Source organism: Puma concolor, chromosome E1 (assembly GCF_028749965.1).
Source record: "Puma concolor isolate L17-30 chromosome E1, mPumCon1.1.hap2, whole genome shotgun sequence".
NCBI classification, from domain to species: domain Eukaryota; kingdom Metazoa; phylum Chordata; class Mammalia; order Carnivora; family Felidae; genus Puma; species Puma concolor.
In genome coordinates, this window is record NC_141680.1 from 47,911,547 (window position 1) to 47,936,688 (window position 25,142).

The window sequence follows — 25,142 nt, forward strand, 5'->3', positions numbered from 1 at the left end:
CATGAGGGAGAGCTGGTGAACCTCAAGTGTGGAGTGGCTCACTCTCTGGGGAGATAGCAACCTTTTCGTAAAAGATCCTGGTTCCTAATTGCCCATGAGAAGAGCTAGCCCTATGTAGCAGTCAAAAATCCCTTATGTCTAGCAAACTTGCCTTCCTTAAAGTTATGGAATTTAGGGAAAAAAACATTTGGGGAATACTGGAGAGATTGAGCTGGAACACCAAAATTTTCCTCATAGATACACACATTTTAAGAGCAACAAAATAGATAATGTTGTCGATAAAAGCAATCATTAAAATGTCAAGGAAGGGCCTACTTAGGATTTAAAATTCCCATGATGTTCTAATGAAGGCAGTGGTTATTTCTACCTGGAAAAACGGAATAAAAAAGTATATACATATCATTATGAAAATTCCTCACCTTTCTTGCAGTTTCTTGAGTTTCTCAGAGTCTGCCTTTATCTTATTGGCTTCCTTTTCATCTGTGAAAGCAGAGGCTGCCATTCTGTTCCCGTTATCACTTGGATTTGGGAAATTAGAGACCGCGAAGAAAGTAAAAGGCATATTTTCTTGCAGGGACCCAGGCACGTGCAAATGGCCTTGTAAGTTCATTCTTGACGGTGAGGAGCTAGAAGACTCCCCCAAGGACAAGTTGCTTTGAGGATTTAGTAAGAGCTCTTCCGTATATTCTAGAGCCCCCTGGGATGGGTTCGTTAAAGGAATATCTTCTGCTCCCCTGACATCAAATTCATGTGCACTGTTTACTGGAAAATAACTGTGGTTCTCAGCACTGGCGAGTGGATTCCTATTTCTAATAGGGGACAATGGTCGGCGAACATTCAACCTTGAGTTTCCCTCTGAGTCTGAACTGTGAATAAATGTAGACGACATCGACAAGTCTACTGGAATATCATCTCTCATGGCAGAATGCATTAATGATCCAGGAGAGTTATAAGATAAACTCACTGGTGATCTTGGAGCTGTTGGTCTACCAGAAAGAAAACAGTCAAGAGAATTACTAGAACTGCTTAAGTAGGCATGCCAATCTCTTTCATAATCACGGATACCAGGCCTGTCTTCCGTGGAGGTACAGTCTCTAAATCCATTTTCGGCACTGAGGCCATCATCTAGACTAGCTGTGGATTTGGTGTCCCATGAAGGAAAGGTGCTTTTCTCATGTTCACTGTCACCACTGTCATTCTCGTTAGGAGACCCTCCACCAGGTTGCTTGAGGTCTTGAGACACCCTTGCCCCCACAGGAAGCTGCTCTGTCACTGGTTCCATTGCATTGCTCATTCTTAATGAGCCACGACTGGACTCAGTTCTTCTTACCGAATTTGCTCTGCAATTTTCAGGACTTTCTTCAAAATTTTTACTTTTGGCCTGAGTGGCCGACGTCCCAAGAAATCGACTTCTCTTATGACTGGGAGGAGAACGAGGCCGGTGCATACCAACCAACAAAAGTTCTTCCTCTATGAGGGTCTCCTCCTCAGTGTCATCATTTTCTCCTCCAGGGTTTAATGATAAAATGGAATAAAAATCTTCATCTCTGAATCTAAATGGTGCCCTTCTTGACCCTCCCATGGTGGTGGTTAGGAGTGGTGGCCCCAAGGACTCACTCGACACTTGAGGGCTGTTTGTTCCTAGGAAGGCCTGAGATAGGCCCGAATGTGGCTCATTCTGAGAAAGAACACTTGAGTCTCCTTTTTTGGCTCTCTCAGAGGTATTCTCAGTCATAGTCATTAGCTGTGAAGATGGGACTAAGTGTCTTCTCTCTTGAGTTGGCCTCTTCAGCTTGGTGCCACTGGCCCACACTGGGCCCTCTTGTTGAACTATTGGATCTGCATGGAGAAAAGACAAGTTTATCATTCTTCTATAGGTGCTCACGGATGAAAGAGCTCGAACACTAAGAGTGAGAGTCCCTCAAGGAAACAAGCAAGCCTAGAGAAGGAAATCTGCACGCTTTAAAACGGCTGGAGGTACAGAAGCAGGACAGTAGAGGTAGCTTCATTTTACGCTTCTGGAGTCTTCTTTGTACATTTTGTGGAGCTCGGGCTGGTTCTGGGGCGACAGGGTGACCCTGAGGATACAGGTCTTTTTTTTTGTGGAAGCTTTGGGAAGACTGTCCAGCCCAGGTCAGTCAGGGCCGATTATGGGGAAATCTCTCAAATGCTGGTTTTCATAACAGTGTTTGTGGATAAGGAAAACCAGCACTCCAGGAATGGCTTCTACAAAAACCACCAGTGCCTTTTCATCTGGATTCATTCAACATGCATTTATGACACTCCTGCACCACACACAGCTTTAAAAAATCTTAAAATATAATCTACCTGGGCAGATTGGGAGGAAGGCTCTAGAAGCTGGTGTCCAGTTACCCTGATGACTTGGGTTACATTTAGTGCTTAGTGCAATAAAAATGATAACTCTCTCATGACATCATTACCTTCTCTTTGTCACTAGCTCCCAGTCGATTTGTAACCTCGAGTAATAATAGAATTCCTCCCCCGCCCCCTGATTCTAAATTATGAAGAGATGTATGGAGAAGAGGAGGCAAAGTGCCCAAATGGGTAGCAATTTCTAGTGGTGAAGTCACTCGGTCAAAACTTGCCTTATAAAAATAACGACTAAGCACACCTTACTGCGGGCTTATACTGAATGGGCCAGGCACCATACTAACTTTATTACATACACACATTTTGCCTCAGAATCCTAGGAAATAGGTGCCACAATGACACCACTTTATGATTGAAGGCACCAAGGCTTAGGTCACAAAACTTACCCAAGGTCACATTTCTAGGAAGCCAGGGTGTGATCATTCAAACTCAAGCCCGCCTGACACTATGGTTTGTGTTCTTAACCCCGACCCTGTGTTCCCCTTAAGAAAATGGCTGGACTTCCAATTTCCTTGTGAAAATGAGTATCCGTTTAATTCATTGTGATGTGCATGTACTGTTCAGGATTTTTTTTTTTTTTTTTAACCCTCTCAGTGCAGATAGGACACTGAAAGTACTTACTTCTCTGATCCCACTTCTCTTGGTTTCCTCCTGGCATCAGCCTCCTCCCGGCCCCACCCCCCACCTCCCCTGTGCTATCCTGCAGGATCTGGTCCTTATCATTTACTTTCCAGAGCCGTTCGCCCCCTAGAGTGGACAGGACTCCACGGGGTTGGAAAGGCCTGTGTGGTAATAGCTCAGGCAAGTGAAATGCAAATCCGCAGAGCCTCCGTCCCAGCCAAGGGCCAAGTCAATACTGACTCACTTTAATTGAGGGCCTCCTGGGAGCACCAGCTTCTAAAGTCCTAATACTCCCTAAGCCTCTTTTATTGTTAACTGCATGGGACACTCAGCGACGCAGTGTGAATTTTTACTCATCAGCTCTTCCAGAAATCAGTTAAGCTCTCCCAATCAGGCCCCTCACGGGTTTTATAAACCCCAATAAGAGATATATCAGCGATTCCAGGAAGCTCTGAGCATCTGGCTGTATGTGTATTAGGAGTAGAGCCGGTATGCCCACTCAGATTCCGTTTGGGGGGACAAATTCTTCTAAGTGACCAACTGAATTCTCTTGATTTTTTTTTTTTTTTTTTTGAGAAAAAAAAAAAAGTGATACAGAAGATTCAGAAATGCAGGCTCCGGTCGATTGCTTTTCATTTTGAATCCGATGAAGCACCGTGGAGATTAGCAAACAAGTTGCTGGAACCTGAATCTTCTGGTCTGTCCCTGAACACACAGCTGTCCCTCTGCCCTGAGCCAATTCAGTCTGGGCTTCAGGAGACACCTGAGCAAAATGATCGGCCAGGACAACTTTTGCAAATCAGAACTGGACACTCAACAGGAACCACAAGCTTATTTCAAGGAAGCCAGAGAGCTGTCGCCCAGCAACACTGGCTTCTGAATGCTGCAAGGCAGCTCCTGTGTATCCCAAAACACCCCAGGGAATGCGTCTTCACTCTCCTTGTCACCACCACTGCCTTCCTCTTTAAAGGTTCAATCAGCGTTTCCTTGGTGTGTTTCCCCTAAAGGTGGCAGACTGTGCCATTCTATATTTCCACTATTTTTTTTTTTAATTTTTTTTTTCAACGTTTATTTATTTTTGGAACAGAGAGAGACAGAGCATGAACGGGGGAGGGGCAGAGAGAGAGGGAGACACAGAATCGGAAACAGGCTCCAGGCTCTGAGCCATCAGCCCAGAGCCCGACGCGGGGCTCGAACTCACGGACCGCGAGATCGTGACCTGGCTGAAGTCGGACGCCTAACCGACTGCGCCACCCAGGCGCCCCTATATTTCCACTATTTTAACCCTATTTCTTGCGTCTATCAGATAGGGAGCAGACTTCATAGTTTCCGGCTGGGAATAATCACCCCATTTGGTATGCCAGGATGCGCTATTCATAGACCAGACCCTACAGATGCTGCCGAACGCCTCTTGGGCCCTGTGTGGACTCCAGCTCAGAAGGGAGGGGCTCCCATTTCCAGAAGTTCAACCAGGTGCCACTGAATGTTCCAGGTGCAACAAGATGAAACCAGAAAAAGCATCCATCCTCTCTGTCTTTGGTCTAGATTTCTTCATGTGCTTGACCAACCAGTCCTAATGTAGGAACCATATACTTTTACCTGTTTTCCTCTGATTATACAAGTAGTTGATGTTCATTTGGAGAAAATTTGGAACTTTCAGAAGAGGATGAAGAAGAAATAAAAATCCCCATAATCTGAGACTCAGACTGCCCTTGTTCCTGTTCTGGAATTCAGGGGTGGGTTGCAAACCCAAGACCCCTGGGCCATTTTCATCCTGCAATAGTGGTTTGGCTCGGCCTCTGAACGCTGAGTTAACTGCCTTTAGGTGGAGCCTGTACGTTCTGGTTTACCTCAGTCCCCACAGCCTCGGTTACGTGTTTCCCCTGCCATTTCCATGGGTTCCCTGAAGTCATTTGAATTTATAAGTCAGCGCTCTTACCTAGAAATACTTTTTTTCAAAAAAGTCAATACTGGAATATTCGGGTACATAAAACTTTATGTCCTGCTTTCTTTCCCTAATTTTTTTATTGTGAGCATTATCTCCTGCCAGAAGTTCAATTATTCTTCAAGAGCATGATATTAAGGACAGGTTAAGATATACAGGGGCGCCTGGGTGGTTCAGTCGGTTAAGCGTCCGACTTCGGCTCAGGTCATGATCTCACAGTCTGTGAGTTTGAGCCCCGCATCGGGCTCTGTGCTGACAGTTCAGCCTGGAGCCTGCTTCCGATTCTGTGTCTCCCTCTCTCTCTGCCCCTCCCCTGCTCATGCTCTGTCTCTGTCTCAAAAATAAATAAAAACATTAAAAAAAGATACATTATATAAATGTATCATAATTTGTTTCATTCTTCTCCTATTCTTGGGTATATAAGTGGTTTCACGGTTTTTGCTATTACAGATTACACCATGATAAATGTCCTTGCTCGTACGTCTTTGACTACGTGTCTTCTTAGAGCAGATTCGCGGGCATGGGATTGCTAGGTCAAAAGGTATGACCCTTCTAAAGACTTTCCACACATGTTGCCAAATTCCAGTTTGTAACCAAATTACCCTACAGGTACGAAATGAAAGCATCTCTCATAGCTGTGTCACCAGCAACTCCTGCCAAGGGCTTGGCATGACATTGACACAACAGTGCGCAGGAAATGTTATTCGTTTCACTATCAGTATTGGGTATTATTGTTACCCAGTATTGGGTGACAATATTGTTATCAGTATTGGGTGTTATTGTTAAAACCTTAGCCAAGTTCATGGGCCAAATCGATCTTGTGCAAATTTACATTTATTACTTAGTGAGGTTCAACTTGTTGTTTTCTTCCACATGTTTACTAGCTGCCTGCATTTCTTCTGTGAAATTGTCTGCTACGCCTCTTCCCATTTTCCTATCAGGTACTCGTGGGTTTTCTTATTGATTTGTAAGAGCTTTCTATATATTACCTCTCTGTCACATTGGCTTTGAATTTCTCACGGATGCGATTCAAACATCTGGCTCCCACTCCAATTTATACAAACCACTTGAGAATGTGAGAGAAAGAATGAAAGAGAGACTAGTGAGGAAAAAAACTGGGGGAAGACAAGGAGGCCTTATCCTTATATAATAGAAAGCTGAATATATACTAGAAAATTGGGATAAATTCTCAGTGAATCTCAGGATAACAGAAGATGTCTTCCAGGTATAGGTGGAGGATTGTATGAGCCTCATGGGATGTTTCATGCACGGGGAACCTGACCTTTCATATAATATTCAAGGGTTTACTAGGACCATTGGCGCGGTGCAGGAGAGAAACTAACAGTAATTTGGAGCCTACTATAGCTAGGTGCTGGTCAGTGTATTACTTCCTTTAGTTATTACAGCAATACAGTGAGGTAGATTATATTATCTTTTATTGTTTTAAGTTTCTTTATTTTTATTATTTTTGAGAGAGTGTGAGCTAGCAGGGGAGGGGTGGAGAGAGGAGAATTCTGAGCAGGCTCTGAGCTGCCAGAACACGGAGCCCAACGCTGTGAGATCCCATGAACTGTGAGGTCATGACCTGAGCCAAAGTCAAGAGTCGGACACCTAACCTACTGAGCCACCCAGGTGCCCCTCGTTAGCATCATTTTAGGACAAGGGGACTGTAACCCAGAGGGGCTACTTGACCATCCCAGGCTCCAAGGCAGGGAGGAAGAAGACCTAAAATTAGAAGGGAGGTCTGCCCTTCTCAATAGGAGGTGTTACATCACTGGGGGCCTGTGACATATGGTTGTTGCAGGTTCACATATGCTCTAATTGCCCCTAATTCCAAGCCATCCAAACCACTACCCTGTTTGATATTTATAGGTGTCCACTGAAGTATATACCACATTTTAAAATAAAGCCTACTGTGTTCATCGGGTGGTGAGGAAGTGTGATGCTCAGTGGTTTCTCCAAGGGGAAGACTAGGTCCCTGGCGAGGTTGGCTGTCCAGTGTCACTTTCTTTGAGTCCCATGGAGACTCTTCGGGTCCTATTCCTTCTGCCATCACAGGGGAGGGTGATGTGGTCAGTGGAGCAACATGGCCTGGGCCTTTGGATGAATGCTCAGGACGGAAAGAGGACGTATCCACCAGACCAGGGTTTTGAAGGAAAGTGTGTATTTGCTTTGATGTTATTTCTTACACACTGAGATCTCAACACTCTGGATGGTGAGGCGAGAAGATCCCTGCGGGAGGTGAGCAGTCTGCCACCCACAGACCCCCCTCCCCGCCTCTTGGGCCAGGTGAGACAGCCCCAGACCTGCAGACTGCTTCTCCACCCCTTGTCCCCCACCACCCAGATGCCCTCTCCAGAAGCCGAATGGCTGGCCCCCACTCAAAACCATGCACAGTCATGCTTATGGAATAAATGGGAGAAAAAATAAAAACAAATTCCCCTGCCCTACCTTTTCCGGCCAGCCTCTCTCCGAGAAGGTAACTAGATCCAATAGTTTGCTTTCAAATCCTTTTAAGCATTTCATTTTAAGGTACACTGTCCTCCACATAAAATCCCAAGTGTCTGAAAACCATATGGAATTCACCAGGTAACCACACAAGTCTGTCCTCTCTGAGGACCAAGACGCATGGGTCCCAGGTCCTTACCTGGTCCCCTGAGGGCCGGCGACTTCACTGGCAGCTGCGATTTCTGTCTGCTCCTGTCCCCTGGCACTCTTGGGCTCTGCGTTTCTGGGCTGACTGTCAGTCTCCCCAGGTTTGGCCTCCTCTTCCTTGATAAAATTTGTGGTGCCTGGGCTGCTGAAAGGTGCAAAATCTTTTCAATAATTTTTACAGGGAAACAGCTTCTGCATAAAGAATGCTCCAAAGGCCCAGCAACGGGGAAGGCAGGTAAGGGACTGGGGCCCAGGTGGTCAGAGAAGAGCTGGATTTGAAACCTGGTTCTGTGACCTTGTAGCTGTGTGAAATTGGGCAGATCACATCACCCCCTTGCAGCCTCAGTTTCCTCCCCTATCAAATGGAAAATCATAATACCTACTTCGCAAGGTTGTTATCACTCACCGTTAATGAGCACCTGTGACACCTGCAAGCAGGGTCTATAAGGGGTGTGCCCTTCTGCTAAGATGCTTCTAGCGTCCTGTTCATAGATGTTGGGATGGGCATGCTGGGAGCCCTGTCGAGAGCCCTCTGCCGTTGGGACATGCAAAGGCCCTCTCTCCAGCTGCTCTTCCAAGGTTGAATCACAGCCTATTTTGTACCCTCAGGTTGTTTATTAGCAGCTAAGATGGCCTTCCAGAAAAGTTCCAATGTCTGGAATACCAGGTATACCTATTTGCTTGGCTATGTGCTGGGAGGATAAACTCACGGGAAAGACAGTAGTGGGAATGCTAACGTGGAATGAGTTCCCGATGACTTTTTTTTTTTTGGAAATTCACATTTTGAACTAGGTTGCTAATTGGTTTGAATAATCTCAAATGTCTTCTGCACATGTAGGAAGCGTCAGTGCCCGCGGAGTATGGGGCAAGCGTTTCAGTATTTTCCATACCTCTCTGCAAGTTCTTGAGTTTACAAGGCAGTTGAATTGTGAATATCTGAACTAGATCTTTCCAGGGGAATTTGCCTGGCTCATCCCCTCTTGGACAGTTCAGAAGTTTCACAAATAACCGTAGCCAGCAGGCAACACGGGTAAAGCTGGGAAGGTCCTTGAGTTGTGTGCGAGAGAGCAGCCGTTCTTGGCCTGCGGAGACAACTGGATTTATGTTCCAGAGAGTCAGTTGTGGTTTTTGTCCAGATTCAGGAAATGAATGAAAGTTCTTCCTGGCAGCTCACGAAGCCGAGTTTAATGCGATTAGGTACGGCCCGCTTCTCCTGATGGGCCCCAGGAGGGGAAGGCACTCAGTTCTGTGTCCCCAAGACGGAGGGGACCATGTTCTACTGGGGATTTGCGGAAAGAGGGGCACGGCCGGTGGTGGTGGCTCACGTAGGGTGAGCTGGTGGGGCCTGGAGGGGTTGCAGGTGTGACCGCAAAGGAGAGAAGGGAGTTCTCCAGAAGATGAGGATATATTCTTCAGAGGGTGTGGGGTGGTGATGAGACACAATTTCACTAACCTGGAGGAGAGTGAGAGGGGATTTACGCTACGGGAGCCAGGATGGAGGGGGGAGCGAGGCACTTTCTCAGCACCCAGATTGCTTTCCTGCAACCCATGGGTTTCTCCCTGGTCATCTAGGACCTCATCCCTCCAGCTCTCAGCAGTCAAAGACTGCCTCCTACCTCTCCCCTGACGGCCAGGGCGGGAGGCAATGGGGTTCCTACTGAAAAAGCAGCAGCTGGAGGGCCGAGGGAGGGGCAGTCTTGGGATTCAGGCCCCAAGGTCCTGGTCACAAGGATTGCACGTTGATGCCTAGCGGGAATCCCGTTAGAATCTTTGCATTTCCTTCAGAGCCCAGGGCAGCAGAACCTCACACTGCCCACTGCCCCATGCCCTCACCCCCCTCCACACCCTCCCAGGGTGCAGGGGTGGGGTCCTCCTCCCCAGGGGCCTTTCTGCCCCAGCCTGCCCCAGCTGGCAGGTCCTTCAAGGCCTATTTCCACTTTTATGCCCACCCACATGCTTTTATGCTCTGACTCTGCTTTGGCCAGAACTTTCAGGATTCCTAGGACCTTTAGCATTGAAATAGTCTAACGTCGCCCGAGGTATACATCTTTTCTCTCCTTAAGGATGAGGACCCTGTCTTAGCCTGCGTGTGGCCTGGTCTCCTTCAGGACAAAGAGTAATTGCTTAGTGTGATGTGCGAAGGTGCGTTCGGCTACCCGGCTACCCCGGGGGAGTCCAAAAGTAGAACGAACTTTTTCTTGTGCTAACCATCCAAGATGACTTAAGGTGATTTTGTCTTGTTCCAAAAAAAGCGCGCTTTCTTCGAAGCATCAGCTCTTTTAAATGATTTCCAGAAATGAGCCTGTCTGTCTCTAACCGAGAGTTTCAGCAGACTAAAGTAACAAAGCTGAGAACCCGGAGATGGTTTTACGAGGTCTGGCAAGCGAAGCTGGCAGGGTGGGCAGGAGCCCCTGACTTTGGGCAGGTTGGACCTCAGGCTCGGCATCTCTGAAACGGGAATATTCCTATGTTGCCGAGTTACTGCGACGTTTCACAATAATGTACGTAAATGGCCTCAGTGTCCGGTGCTTCTCGGCCGCTCTCAGTGGTTGTTGCAGCATGTGCCACAAACAGTTTACTGCTACTACTACTAATTGGGGATCTGAAGTCGCTCCCCGGAGAGAATTGCACTGGCCCAGAACGTGTTCTGCAGGTTTCATCCCTTGAGAATAACCTACTCGATAACCTTCATTTCTGTGCTGTTCTTGCCGAGCCGTCCTCCCTCAATCCTTTATAAAATCCAAAAGGCAAATAGCAACTCCCTATTATAATCTGCTCGACAAATACCCGTGTGCCTTTGCTATGTAATAATTTGAGGGTTCGCAAAGATGAGTAAGACAGTTTGGTCATGACCTTAAAAACTGTAATCCAATTTGGTGGTACTGCTGACTTCTTCCTTGTGATTACCCTCTCAGAGTCTATGGAAGGCAAACTCTTACAAAATATCCCTTTTCACCATCTGCCGTTGCAGGCACAGATGAGGTGACCTGGGCCGCACAGCTTCTATGCACCCTGTTTCCGGGTCCTACTCACCTTCCCCGTACCCAAATCAAACCAAACTTCAGACCTCTGGGGCCTTTCTAGCATGGTCCTCCCCGTGGCATGGTACAGACCTTAACCTACAGAGAGACCCAAGTTAGAGTCACACTGGAAGAGGAAGGAAATAGAGCTTCCTCTTCAGGTTGGAGGACAGACCCGTTGCCTTGGAGAGAAGGCATTTGTGCTCAGCAGTCCCATTGCTGCCACTCAACACCCTGAAGTTTGTTAGTGAATTTGGGGAAGACTGGTTTGCTTTGCACTGGACCCTCTTCTAGTGTCTGAGCGAGGCGATGCCTCCAGGGACAAAGAAACCAAATGGCTGTTTCGATACAAGGTGCCTGTCCTAGTTCTCTTGACGATGCTGGGATGCTGTAATTGTTGATTGAATAGTTCTTAATTTGACTAGAGGGGAAAAATGTAGTAATCTCCTATTTACCCAAGGCCCTGATGACTGAGAACCAAATCCACTTAATCGTGCATGTTGATTCCATGTGCCTCATCATTGCTCAGTTCTTTACATGCTTGCCAGACACAGACACGGTTCTTGATAGACCAGGTCGAAGAGAGAGAAAAATACAACTCCTAAACCTTTACTCCCTCCCCCTGTCTTGACAAGGAGGTGCCAAGATTCTGTCTAAGAGATGCCTTCTTAAAAAAATGTCTTGCTTCCTTTACTCTCTCAACATAAATAAATAAACTTAAAAAAAAAAAAAAAAGGCTTGCTTCCTTTAGATCGTGGGAAGAATTACAGCTTAGTCGCAAGGGCCAGTGTTGCCCTGGAGTAATAGGCAGCTTTCTGTACACTCACAAATAACAGGCCGCGTCGATTTGCCTATTTGGGTGTGCTGGAAATGTGTGCTGTCTCACATACCCAGAGGAGATCTTAATTAAAGCTTAATTATGTACCATAAATATGTTTTATTTTGGAGCCCAGGAGGTGGGATTTTTTGATTTTGGGAAATGTGGTGCCTAATAAGTAGGCAGGAAAGGGAATGTAAACAGTGAGTGAGCCCTTTAATTTGTCCCCTTTCGGCACGGTTCTGCGGGGCTTCTCAGTCCCAGCGTGTGCCTTGGGAAGGGCCTGCCCACCCCCCCCTCCCCGCGCCGCCCTCTCGGGGCTGCCATCGGACACAGGAGGGCCTGCTCTGTTTCTGGGCGTCATGTTCCAGAGTGTGCCAGCCACGGGAGCGAAGAAATCAGATGAGTCTCGAGAGAGGACGGGATTTTATTGGTTGCTCACGCCTTAGCGCTACGAGGAGGTCGAGTCAAGTGGCAGCTGTCTGGTCTTCCTGCTCCCCTGCACACCTCACCGCCTGGGTGTTGCTCGTGACCTTGCCCTCCGGCCCCCCACCTCTCCACCTGCCTTCCGGAAGCCCGAAGTCCCCCTCTCCCTGACTCCTCTGTGCTGTGTGCCCAGCCGAGGGCGACTTACCACACGAGGTAAATCTTACTGGGCCTCCTGGGGCCCGGCAGACACAGCACAGGGGTCTCCGCTGGGGTCAGGCAGGACACGGGGAAGTAACACAGGGTGGCCGGGGACTGGGGCACGGGGCCCGGGGACAAGGAAGAGGGGTTGGTGAAGGAGGGAGAGGGGGCAGGAGGGAGCTGGGGGAAGGGGTCCTGGGCCACCGGGGAGGCTGGCGGCAGGAGCGGCAGGAGGAGGCAGCAGGAAGTGGTATTGGGCTGCGGGAAGGGGGAGAAAGCGAAGACAGAGCAGTAAGGGGAATATTCAACACAGAACAGGGGGTGCTCGCTGCTGTCACCTGCACAAAAGAAAAAGAGCAATCAGGAGGCAGCACTCACGGTGGGAAAGCCTGTGAATGAATCAGAACACAAAGAGGGTTCTTCGGGCTGGCCTGTCCAGGTGTCAGAGGGGTGGCCGATGGGATCTCAAAGTCACCCGAGAGTTAACTGAGGGACACGGCCTCATCATCACACCCTCTTCCAGCCAATAGTCTCTGGCGTCCCTGACAGACGCCGGAAAGTTCTTCCCCCACTAAGTTCCTGCGTGGCAGCGCGGGGTCCCTTCTCCGCCCCCACGGCCAGTCTAATTAGCTGTGCCCGCAGCAACATACGGTGGCTGGCAGGGTCTCACCTCGGTAAGGCTCTCCCCCTCCAGTCCTCCAGCTGCCCGCAGGAGGAGGCGGCAGTCATGCCCTAATCTGGCCTTTCTGCTGCAGAGGGGAGGTTTGAGAAAAGAGAAAGAAGCAGAGAGATCCTGGTGGGATCACGGAAAGGGGGAGGGACCAAGGAGGGGAAGAAGCAGGTGGACGAGGGAGGTGTCCAAGTGAAGTGAATGATTCGCCCGCTAAACCCACACTTAATCTGCCAACCTTCTGGAGGCGGAGTATGGGCACCTGATGGAGACACGATCCAGAGAGACCCCCTCGTGCATGACAGATCTCTCAGCGCTGCCACTAGCCAGCTGGGTCACCTTGGATCATCTGTTTACCTTCTCAAAAACTATTTCCTCATCCGCAAAATGAGACAGGTGTTTTCTCTAGGCCTTGTTCCCCCACGGGTGGTCCTTTGACCACCAGCATGGATGTCCCCTGGAAGCTTCTTAGAAATGCAGAATCCTCGCCCCCTCCTCCCAAACCGACCGAATCACAACCTGCAGCTTATTGGAGTCTCCAGGTATCTCATCAACTTTAATGTTCTAGAATCAAGGCTGTGAGACAGGTGTCCAAACCTCCGTGATGAGAATCACCTGCTGTGCTTGTTAAAGATGTGGTTTTACAGGCTGCCTCAGTGGAGATTCTGACGCTCTGGGTCAGGAGCGGGGACCAGGAATGTGTCTTTTCATCAAGTACCTCCCGGGTGACTCTTATCAGAGAAGTTTGGGAAAGGCTGCAGCTGCAGTCAGTCCCGATTCTAAAATGCCATCATTGGAAGCATCCAGTTGAAAACCATGATCATTACCTCCAGTATAATTGGGGGTGGGGGTGGGTCTCAGCCCTTAGTTACTCCTATCCTGTGCAAGATCTGACACAATTATCTGTTCCTTCGTTTCCCAGTGCCTCCCTAGGCATTTGCAGTGGCTGCTACTTCTTGCATTGTTTCTCTGTGGTTGTCTTCTTCTGCCCTTTCCCCACATCATCCCTGCTTGCTCCATGAGCTCTCACAGGGGAGACCCTCTTCAGCTCCCTTGCTCTCTCTCTAGGCCCTTGGATTCCTGCTGGTGGCCAGGAGCTCTCTGCCCAGCAGCAGACCTGGGTCCTCCGGTGTTTCCTGGCATTTCCTCCCGGCCATCCTGCCTGCCCCTCAAAGACAACACTCACGGAATGGGGCCCATTCTCTTCTTGCTTTCTCAGCCTTGACAAAGGCAACCTCCACAGGCCTAGTTTTCTGGGCCAGAGCTCCAGCTTCTCTTTGGTTCCTCCTTTTTCCTTATCCCCACACCCAGGAGTCACCACCAAGTACTGCCAGGAGTACTTCCTTGAACATCCCTCAAGCCCAGCCCTCTTCCCCATCCCCTCTGCTTTTACTCCAGGCCAAGCCCTTCTTATTTCTCTCTGGGTGCAGTGCACGTACAGCTTGTCTGGTCTCTCGGCCTCTGTCAGGCTGCTCTCACTCCCCTTTCAGGCCCCTCTCCATGCCACAGCCCACTTGTAAAAGTGCCAGTTGGGTCGCACCACATCTCACTTAGATCCCCTCCCAGGTTGATGCGCCAATGCCTTTCTGCTTGACATTCAAGGCCCTCAGGGACCTGGTCCTTGCCTCCCTATAGGGTGCCAGCTTTATACTCTCCTCTTCCTAATTTAATTTGTAGGCCGACCCTAAAGCAGAGCTTCTCAAACTCATCTGTGCACACAAATACCCCAGAGATACTATCAAAGGCAAGTTCTGGTTTGGTCAGTCTGGACTGGGATCTGAGGTTCTGTATTTCTACCAAGCTCTCAGGTGAGGCCTCTGCTCCTGGTCTGGGGACATTTTAAGGCCCAAGGCCCTAGACTACTTGGAGTTCCTCAATTTTTTACAAGAAAGTTATAACCTGTCTTACATCTCAGACTAAAATGGCTTTGGTTGAGCAGCTTATAAAAAGATGCCAGGCCTGGAGCAGCAGGTGGTGGGGGTGGGAGTCGGGATTTCCAAGCAGAGGGAGGATTGAGGACTGACCTTTCCCTACGGCCTAGTCTCCCCACAAGGTTTTAATCCTCCCATCTACCTGGTGAGGTAGGTAACAACTCGACTTTACTGACAAGGAAACTGAGTTCGGGGAAGTTGCCAGCTCACATTTAGGGCTATAAAGTAGTAGACCAGGATGCTGAGCCATGGCTTCCCGTTCTGGGCCCTGTGACCTCCCTGAGCCCCACGGTCTCGGAAGCATTACCATAAACGACTGAGGATTAGTATTCTCTACGTAGAAAGAGCGTTCACTTATGGTGGTTGTTTTCTAACTTGGGCAGATGGCCTGGAAAGTTGTTGGGACACCAAGGGACCTGCCTGGAAATTCATTAATCTTGGCCTTTCGAGAAAACCTTCCACAGAATTTATTTGCAAGGTAGGTTATGAAGATTTGGGATTTGCGTCAAATTTCTCTTCCAGGCCGCCCTTCAAATAAATATTTCCCGACTCACAAGAGACCACAGTTATGTTAGATGTTTATCTTTTTAAATCTGAGTTCACTGCTTTTTCTTGGTTTTACAAGAATACGTCCTCACGAGAAGCCATTATTAAGCTGAATAGGCTTTGCTACTCCCACAAATGTGAATCTGGTAATGACTAACATTGAACTCAGTAATAAGTGAGGATAATTTCAGAACACTTGGCTTTGTTTAAAAGGGCAAGACTTTGGAAGCAGGCTCTAGGACTCCATCCAGATCCATTTTCCTGGCACAGAACTGGGAGACCGTGCCCAAGCTCTAGGTGACAGGAGAGGGCATGCTCTTTTCCCGTGTGCCGGGCACTGAGGCAGAGAGGTCTGCAGGACTCCAGGCGCCAGAACCCCGCAGCACAGTGGCCTTTGGATGCCTGTACGCATCCTGGAAAAGGAAGATGGCTCCTTTACAACTCAGGCTAGCACTGGGCGGGGTCTCGGGTATAGGCAGGAGGCCAGGAGGCCATAGTAGCTCCCTGTGCTTCTCTGTCCCCCAGCGTTTGCGGGGCCTGGAGACCTGCTCAGCCTCTCCCAGATCCATGCAGAATTCTGAAAGACTATGTAGCTCTTTTTCTGTCCCTCCCTGGACCAGAGTTCACCTTGATCGTGAAATAGGATTTCTGAATCCATTGCACATCAGACACAGCTGGGTCTGGACTCGCTGCCCGACTTTTCCATGTCTTTTTGGAGATGAAGCAAATCTCTGGCTTGGTGAATGCTTTCTGGTTATTCATTTCTCCCCCTTTTGTGTTCTGCTCTGGAAATTCAGGGTGTAGTAAAAGTGTTTGTACCTGCATTTATATTAGGACTTAAAAAATATAACTCGATTTTTGGTAAAGGGGAAAAAAAGGATTGTGGGGAGTGGGGGCAACATTAAGACAGAGAAAACAAGGTTTTATAATTCATTCCCTACTAAACATAGTTCTTGTGTCCTGGATATCAATATGCTGTAATTTACCAGGTACTTAATGGTAACAGGCACTGTTCTAATGGCTGAGCGTACATTTTATCATTGAAACTTCACAGCAATCCCAGGAGGTGGGATCTGTTTTGACCCCCCACTTTACAGATGAGGAAACTGAGGCACAGAGAAGTCACTTGCCCAAAGGCACGCAAGCAAATAAGAAATGGCACCCAGATGCTAATCCAAGCATTTTGACTCTAAGGCACTTCCCCGACACTACACGAAGGGGGGGGGGGGTAACACGGAGAATTACAAGCCAACTCATTTAGCAGCAGTTTGATGGAATATATGAACTTACTTAATTTAAAATGCGTGAACTCCTTCTAAAAGAGTGTGAAGAACAATGAAAATCTGACACCTTCTCAGTTATAAATCTATTGGTAGAGGGCACCATGGGTTCCTCTATTGTAAATAGCCTTCTCGGGGGTTCTAGATGGTAGGTCACATGGATATAAGGAAAAACTTGATTTCAATGGATTATCATTACATAGATTCGCGTGTAAGGCAATCCACATTTCCCAGCTATATTATTTTATTCAGGAAAAGCCTAGTAGACCTCGGTATGGAAGGTTAGTCTATTACACAGGTGTTGCAAAGGGATTTCACTGGCTTGGATGCTTCAGTTTGACACAGAATCTCAGTTCTGAAATGGGAGGAGTTTTGGTGACTCACTGTCAACTTTGGCTCACCCCCAAAATGCTTTAGGAAAATATTCCTCTACAGAGGTAAAGAAAAACAGGAACCTGGTGAGCTGGATCAATGTGTCTAGATAATTCAGACCCCCAATCCTCTTTTTCTAGAACCACAGGAGAGTCCTTTGAATTTTCTGAGTTGCTAGCGTCACTCAACTAGACTTTTCCTGAAAAGACTCAGCTTAAATTCTCACCATGTCTCTGGGCTCTCATTTCACTGTGCTAATTAAGGAACTCTGAGGGTGCATCTACACATGTAGAACGAGTGGATCTTAACACGCCAACGCTTTGCTTTTAGCCAACTTCGTGAATCCAGTTTGCTGTACAACTGATCAGGCTTCTGTAGCAACCGGCATTGATCACCAGGACCGCTGTGCTCACTGGACAGCCAGGCCCCAGTCTAGCCCCTTCCTGCGCGGGTCCTAGACGTGGTCTGGGGTCATAATAGGACAATAAAGCTGGTACTTTTTAAAAGCTTTTACTCCAAGTAACATCCCTCATTTGATGAAATAGGTAGCCTTCTGCCAACTTGGCTCTCTTGCCTAAACCTTGGTGTTTCCAGGCTAGTAATTCTTCAGATGTGATGTTTTATAAAATGTAAAGTGAATTAATTCTTCCTTTTGTCAGTGTTGTAAGGTCCATCTGGAGTTTGCTCGGTCAGAAAAGCATCTGTATTAATCACACAAACTAAGATCATCTAGTGGGCCTAAACCGTACATTTTAATGATTTTACTTGACAGATGACAAAGTAGCCCAAGCAAATAGCTACCCAGTTTTAGCAAGAAGGTTAGAAATCATATCTAGTGAATGGAATTGCATTATTTAAACTTCAATTTTTTTTTTATTAAAAACCTCCCCAATTCAATAAATGACCACATATATTTTGAAGCAATTGGGGAATCATCTTATCTGCCCTATTCCATTCTTAAACAGCTGAATTTAAAACATGCTTCCTACTGGGGCGCCTGGGTGGCTCAGTGGGTTAAACGTCTGACTGTGGCCTGGGTCATGATCTCATGGTTTGTGACTTTGAGCCCCCTCATAGGGCTCTGTGCTGATAGCTCAGAGCCTGGAGCCTTCTTTGGATTCTGTGTCTCCCTCTCTCTCTGCCCCTTTTCCGTGTGCCCTCTTTGTCACTCAAATATAAATATTAAAAAAAATTTTAAACACACTTCCTACTAAAAGTCTTAAAAATGAGAAATTGTTAACTATTAATGATACTTTCCCCTAATTAAATAAGGAAAAAGTGTTGGGGCTTTGCTTGGAAGGACATCATTTCAGATTTCTTTTTTTTTTTTTTTTTTTTTTTTACCTCATTAAAGCAACAAAATGTGGGTGGTTAATCTGAGGGAAAGCTGCCATTTTCTAAAAATGCATTAAGACTTAACTGGACGGGTGGTTGCATGACAAGAGCTATTTAGGATTAGAGAGTAGTTGTGATTTGTATTTAAATGAATTGCACACTATTTACAAATTCTTCGGCAGTTAATCTGGATCCTTTCCATTCTACTGCAAGCAGAAGGCAGACCTTTCTGCCTAGTTACCCCAACTTCGAAGTCAGTTCCTGGAGGAATCAAGTTTGTCCTCCATATGTTGGCTTTGATGGGGATGAGCCTGAGGGACTCTACGCTTTCACTTGAATTTATCCTCTTTCTGGATACTATTAAATCATTCCTGCCTCAAGCGGAGGACTGATCTCTGCTTCAAAGGCAGCTAAAGAGTGAATTATTTACCAAATTGCACAAAAGGGAGGATGTATCAAGCCCCCTTTCTCCCAGAGAGGACAACCCCAGTATTGGAGGACTTTATTACTCTCTCTTTCTTGGCTATAAATTATGCCATTCAGATGCTTTTGAAAGCTTCTCTTCATGCTCTCGCTTGAGTCATAAAATTTGATACCTGGGGCCAAATGCCTTCCTTCCCCCATCCCCACCCCAGAAGGGTAAGGAAGACGAAAAGGCACCAATTCTAGGAAAGTGTCACACAAAGCCAATGACTGGGCAGCAAATTTGGGCAGTGGGAACAGTTGTTCTGCATAAGTCACACCTTCTTGACTTGCTCTTCTACTCTAGAATGAATTTTACCACTTGTATAAGATCACCGGACCCTCCAAAACCTGAATTCGCCACTCAGAGGGCCCTTGGTGTAACCGGTACCACCAGTCTGAGTGTTGGCATTACCTGTAGTGCTGGGATTTTAGAGTTTGTGAATTTCCACACATCAGTCACTCACCTGAAGAGGGTTTGCTGGGGCCCACCTTCTCCGGTTTCCGTGGAGTCATGGTACTTTTATGTTTCTGTTTGACTGATGTTTGGTCAATTGCCGGAAGTCTGGAATCACCCTTGACAGCAGAACTCTTGGTGGATAGTCTTGGTTCGGCTACAGAATCCTCCTCACCAGAACTCTACCGGAAATGAAAGGTGTCTGAGTATTAATGGCCAAATAGGTCATCTCTGCTGGGCAGAGGGAAAAAGAGACTAGCTGACTGCAGGGATCCCTCCAACACTAACACTGGAATATCCCGCCATGCTTAATATGCCCTTTTACCAGTGAGGTTTTGATGGACTGTATCAATTTAGAAGAATCAATTAGAAATAATAGCAAAGTTAATGAGACTATTTTGCAGAACACCATAAAAAGGAGACACTTCTACGAGTCTATCTTGTAGAACGTTATGAAAAGAATACATTTCTGACCCTTAAGTAATTTGATGACCAACAAACAGCTCATGTTATGAAAGCTATGTATGAAAGCAAAAGAAACAATCAATGCCCTTAAACTTCTTGCTTTTGTTATCTGAACTGCTTTGGGGGTGGGTGAGGAAAGATGTTCCTAATGGTAATCATATACTTGACAATGAAAAGGAAATTTAGACAGTGTGTTGGGACTGAAAAAATTAGACCTACGTTTACCGTTCTGAATTACTGGGTGCAACGTGAGACAGACTAATCTTTTTAAGAGTCTCCTAGTTGTCCGTCTTCTATAAAGAAGTCATTATAAATCTACGCACAGCCAAATCATGATTCCTGCAGCGTCAGAGTGTCTCAGCGCAGCCTTGCCAACACAACAAAAATTATCCAGGCATTCGATAGTTTTCTACTTTGCCGCCACTACACTCACCAAAAGAATAATGAAAGCAACGTAACTGGCTATGGGAAATCTGGTCACAGTGGGTGAGTTAAGTCCTACCTCATGGTTTTAGGTCCTGGTGTTATGATTTGTGATACACTCTGCAACAAACTAAACCCCAAGGTCTCCGCCCCTCCCTCCCCAGGGGGAGGGTCTCTCAGTTCTTCTACAGGCACATTAGTCCAGTCTTGGGAAAGTCCTCTCAGGATGCACGGTCTTCTGCAGACAGAGTGCTACATTAATGGCCCCCTCTTCCCCAAACGTGGCGATTTGTATTGATCTTGCTCATCGTTCCAGCTGACAATTGTGGCATTTTCATTTCAAGGGCTCCTGACTCAGGAAAATACCCTGAGTAGCTTTGAATTATTGGGTGCAACAGAAGACAAACTAAATTCTAAAAAAAAATTCCCCTGCTTGTCAGTCTTCTTCAAAGATGTCTGTATAAATCTACAGGTGGACAGATCATTATCCTCTAAGATAATAAATTGTTGTTTTGTAATTTAGAGTCTGGAGACAGCCTTCAAACAATTATTGTTTCTCCCTGTGTTTTCAGAAAACAAATCAGATAAAGAGACAGGAAAAAGAAAGGACTTAATGAACTGGTTGTTCTCCATTTTCCTTTTCAATTCTGGAATTTAATAGAAATCCTTCAAAATGATTCTGAAATGTCAAAGGTGAAGCATTAAGTCATTTTTTTAAAAAGTTTATTTATTTAGTTTTGAGAGGAAGAGTGTGAGCAGGGAGGTGGCAGGGAGAGAGGGAGAGAGAAAATCCCAAGCAGGCTCTGCACTGTCAATGCAGAGCTCAACATGGAGCTTGAACTCATGAACCGTGAGATCATGACCTGAGCCAAAATCAAGAGTCAGACACTTAACTGACTGAGCTACCCAGGCACCCTATGAAGCATTACGTCATTTCTGAACATGAGACAGGTTCTCTGTTTTCAGAGTAGGAAATGTGGGCAAATTTTAATTATGATTCCCAAGACTGTCCTAGGCAAGGAGAACGTCAGTGAACATGGGATGGAATTTTTTCCACAAACTGCCCCACAAATACCTCATGTGAGTGAGTGGACAATAGAAAGGGTCTATTCTTCAGCCCTTTATTTCTAGCCAATGCAAAGGCAGGAAAAAGATACTCTGGGTTACGACTACCAATATCCATGGTTACAGTATCAGGAGCAATAATAGCGTCCACCGTTACTGGTGGGTCTGTCACCCTCAGCCAGGGCTGGATTCTTTGCTTGTCCCGGGCAGTGGTGAATTGGGAGGAGTTGGTTACAAGACTTTTGATTGGGTGGGTGTTAAGCCATATTTTATCCTTCCTTCACCCACTCATTATACTTCAAGCCTTTAATAGCACCAAAGGTGAACGAAAGTTTGGTCCACGAGACAGTGCCTATTACATAGGGAATAGTGTACCTGTGCTCTGAATACATCCTTTTCCGGTTCCTAGTTCCATCAGCCTTACTTGCTTCCAGTTGCTAATCATTCTTAAGAGTCTAGAAATTGCCGCTGGAAGGGGGTGTTTTGTCAGTGGGAAACTAAAGTCGCAATGGCAGAAATAATAATACTTATGATGAATGTGCTTGCTTCACTAATCGTAAGCAAATCATTTCAACTTTTTTTGTGCCTTTGTTCACGTCTTCTTGTGTTCTCTGCCATTCTCTCTCCTCTCTTATGAAAACGCATAATATTAATCAGGGAGGATGATCCTTGGTGTGACAAGTGTAGTAACTCATTCTGGCACCAAAGTGTAGTATTTAAGACTTCCTGGGAGGGGATTCTGGGTTTCCCAGGGTTATTGTGCGACATAGTGTTAATTTTGGTTCATCTCTCTGCATCTCAGAGTTTTCCATCCATGAACCATAGTGTCTACCTTGTGGTGGTTCTGCGAGGATTAAATGAGTTAGGACGTGCTCGTAGCACTTAGAACAATACCAGGCATGCAGTAAATGCCATGTGAGTGTTGGCTTTTGTAATTACCCATTTAAAAAATTAACTCGCTAACAACCGAATATTAACTACCTGTGGTTGAAAGCAAAACCCAAATCCCCAGTGAGAAATACTATTGGATTTTCACTTCATCCGAAGAAATGTGAGCAGAGAGGTAGATCAGATCTTACATCAGACTCTTGATTTATTTATTGATTGATTTATTATTTTTGAGAGAGAGAGAGAGAGCACACAAGTTGGGGAGGGGCAGAGAGATAGGGAGACAGAATCTGAAGCTGGCTCCAGGCTCTGAGCTGTCAGCCCAGAGCCCAACTCGGGGCCCGAACCCACGAGCTGTGATATCATGACCTAAACTGAAGTTGGACACCTAACCGACTGAGCCACCCAGGCGCACCTGGACCTTTGGTTTCTTTCACAAGCTATTGAATTTATGATTGTCTTCTAAGTATCCAGCTGAAATTTGTCTGGTCTTAAGAAAATATGGCACGATTTCTTTTTCAGACAGTAAAGCTCTAATGGAAAATATTTAACAACAGTCAGAGATTATCAAACAATAATCATTAAGTTATTTTGATTTAAAGTTGATTTTAAAACTGTCTTTTCCCCCTTGTAATTTTGAACAGTAATTACAATGTTCATTTCTTCCCCCATATGTTCCTAAGTTGAAATGTCACATGGAGGTGGAGGCAACAGCACATTTTGCTATTCCTTTGGGGGAAGAAAACCAGCTTTGTCTTTCAAAATCAAAGTCTAAAGCATTTAAAAAAAAAAAAAACCTAACTAGAAAGAAACTTTTAAAAATCAAGCTACAGGATACATGTGAGGATTCTCAGTTCCCTATTCATAATTTGGTAAGAAAGTCCTAATAAAGCCATGTGAATAGCAATAAGCTATTGTCAAAATGAACATTTTTCTAGAGTGTTATTACTTTTGTATTTATCATTCTCCCCCGGTCCCCCACTTGCTCTTCTGGCAGAATAGAGAGACTACCTTGCCCAGGGCAAGGCTCTCTCCAAAGTTCAGAGGAAGACTCCTGTCTGGGAGTCCCATTAGGGACTTCCACAGGGAACGACTTATTGATGCTATAATGGTTCTAGTTAGGCCTCCTGGAAGACGGAGACCCAGGGGTTGGGAAGTGGAACACATTGCCTCAGGGACGTGAGAATGATGAGATTATTTCACCTGGGACCTCACAGTGTGGGATCTGGAATGGCAAGGTGACAGTGAACAGAGACAATTAGAAGAGAAGGAGACCTAAGTAGTCAGGGATGGACGAGACCAGATTATTTTCCAGCTCTTGCCTGATGGCTCATTTCCAAGACCCAGGAAACTGGTCCTCAAATGGGATGGCCCCTCTCTCCCGCCCTCCCTCCTTCAGGGCGTGCTACTGCATTCTGATTGACGTAGACTAGCCCCATTTTTGCCACATGTCATGTGATGGAAAGCTGGGCTGAGCAGATCTCCCGATATGGTGTGGATCAGGGTACAACCTGCTGTGAACAAGAGGAAAAGAGTAGTGTCGGGCTATTGCCAGAGAAGTGTGTTTATGACACTTGAAATAAGTATGTTTTCATGAGACCATGAAAGACAGTGACCAACGCGGTGACACTTGACGTCCAAACAGTAACAACACGGGAAGGGTGACTGAAGGACTGTGGGTGCGAACGTGTACCTTCAAGTTTCCAAAGTCTACGTTCAAATTGTGCCTCAGACACAGAAACAGCCTTAGAGAATCGAAGGTAGCTTGTATATGTAGCATTCTGGGCAGGGTGGACTCCTTTGTGCATTCAAGAAGCATAAAAGCATGTTCTACACAGAGGGCTGGCTTGTCACAAAGCAGGCTAACCTGTCTCTAATCTAGAAAAAACTCTAAAAGCAGCAAAGTCCTTCGCATGTTCAGGACAGTGTTGAGCTCCATTTCGCCGCAAGATGCTTTTTGGAGTCAGGGGGGCTGCCCCGTGTGTAAATATCACGTGCACCTGTGTCTACCGTGGCCTTCGGGAAAGAGCGCCCCACCCCCCACCTGCCACGGTCTCTGTGATTTTCATGCTAGCAAGTTGGAATGACTCAGCCTGAGACACTGATCTGTCACTAGTGGCCTTGGTCAAAGTCTTCCCAACATCTGATGACCACGGCGTCGGCTCCCTGAAGGAGGGGCACGTGAGACCATAGAATTTGCTTCGTGATGACTCTCCATCTGACTGTGGAATGGCCTCTGGGTGAAGCTCAGAGCTGCAAGCTACTCAAATGGCAGACATGACAGGTTTTCTGACACTTGCTAGCTATTTCTTGTAATGCAAATTAATCCCTTGTGAGTTGTAGAAATCACTCTTGTGGGTGGTGACACATTTTCATGCTTTTGGGGACCTGTGCAAGTGAGTGAGTGCGTATGATGTGCTCTGGGATGGAGTTCTGTGTGGTGGGCAGCAGGTGTGTGGCCAGAAAATGCTGGATTTTTAAAATTTGAACACTAAAGTGTAGTGGTTAGTAGCACATCGAGACTGCCCTCCGTTGGATATTTCTCAAGTAGAGTTTGGCTACAATAAATTTCTCCTCCATTCTTTATTTGAATTCCTGTGCCCCTTTTAGCTGAGAGGAGCCTCTGAGGAACATGAAAGATTTGGCCATCAAATGGAGATCCTCTACAAAAGTACCTCCTACTCGAAATAATATGTCATACAATGTGGGAATTAATTGAGAAGCATCATTTGCAACGACTATGACTTCAACCCTACTCAAGCACCAGGAAGGCATTTAAAGACAAGAAGCTTGCAGTGGGAGAGATGAGATTATAATCTCATGAAATGCAAAACAACATTTAATTAAGCGATAAATCGGGTGGCACCGATTCTGAATTCCAAAGGAACGCACAGAAAAAGATGCGAAGTCAAGGCAGGGTTCCTGAGGTTTCTGGAACCTGAAGTATGAGTGGTGACTGCCTTAGGCTGGAGGCAGCACAGGAGCCAAGGTATGGATGGAGTAATGAGTAGGGCATGATCCTCAGACGACAGGGCAAGGGGCCAGAGCAGAGAGTGGGGGAGGAGGGGGAGAGAGAAAGCTGGATGGCAGGGTGGCGTCAGATTGAGGGGGGGGGGCCTGAGATGCAAGCAAAGAATTGAGAGTCAATGTGATAGAAAATGGGGTCCAACTG

The 25,142-nt window shown here is 46.5% G+C and overlaps 1 protein-coding gene and 1 long non-coding RNA gene across 10 annotated transcripts in view; one reads left to right on the plus strand and one right to left on the minus strand.

Annotated features, from left to right (window-relative positions):
* MARCHF10 (membrane associated ring-CH-type finger 10) overlaps positions 1-25,142 on the minus strand; it is an 82,835-nt gene that overhangs the window by 24,661 nt on the left and 33,032 nt on the right. For 6 of the 9 annotated variants that reach the window (XR_015244230.1, XR_015244229.1, XM_086687663.1 and 3 more), the window contains exons 4-6: positions 19,140-19,311; positions 7,605-7,757; positions 420-1,839 (exon numbers count right to left, since the gene is read on the minus strand). Coding sequence is in view for 7 of the 9 variants with exons in the window: in XM_086687663.1 (XP_086543789.1) it covers positions 420-1,839; positions 7,605-7,757; positions 19,140-19,311 (1,745 nt within the window). In the remaining 2 variants the exon portion in view is untranslated. Of the gene's footprint in view, positions 1-419; positions 1,840-7,604; positions 7,758-11,858; positions 12,415-19,139; positions 19,312-25,142 lie in introns of those variants that run through there. The other 3 variants (XM_086687662.1, XM_086687665.1, XM_086687666.1) reach the window with 3 other exon arrangements.
* LOC147574466 (uncharacterized) lies at positions 11,803-25,023 on the plus strand. Its single transcript, XR_015244231.1, has 3 exons — positions 11,803-12,091; positions 15,061-15,155; positions 24,581-25,023. It is a non-coding gene; the product is annotated as an uncharacterized LOC147574466 (long non-coding RNA).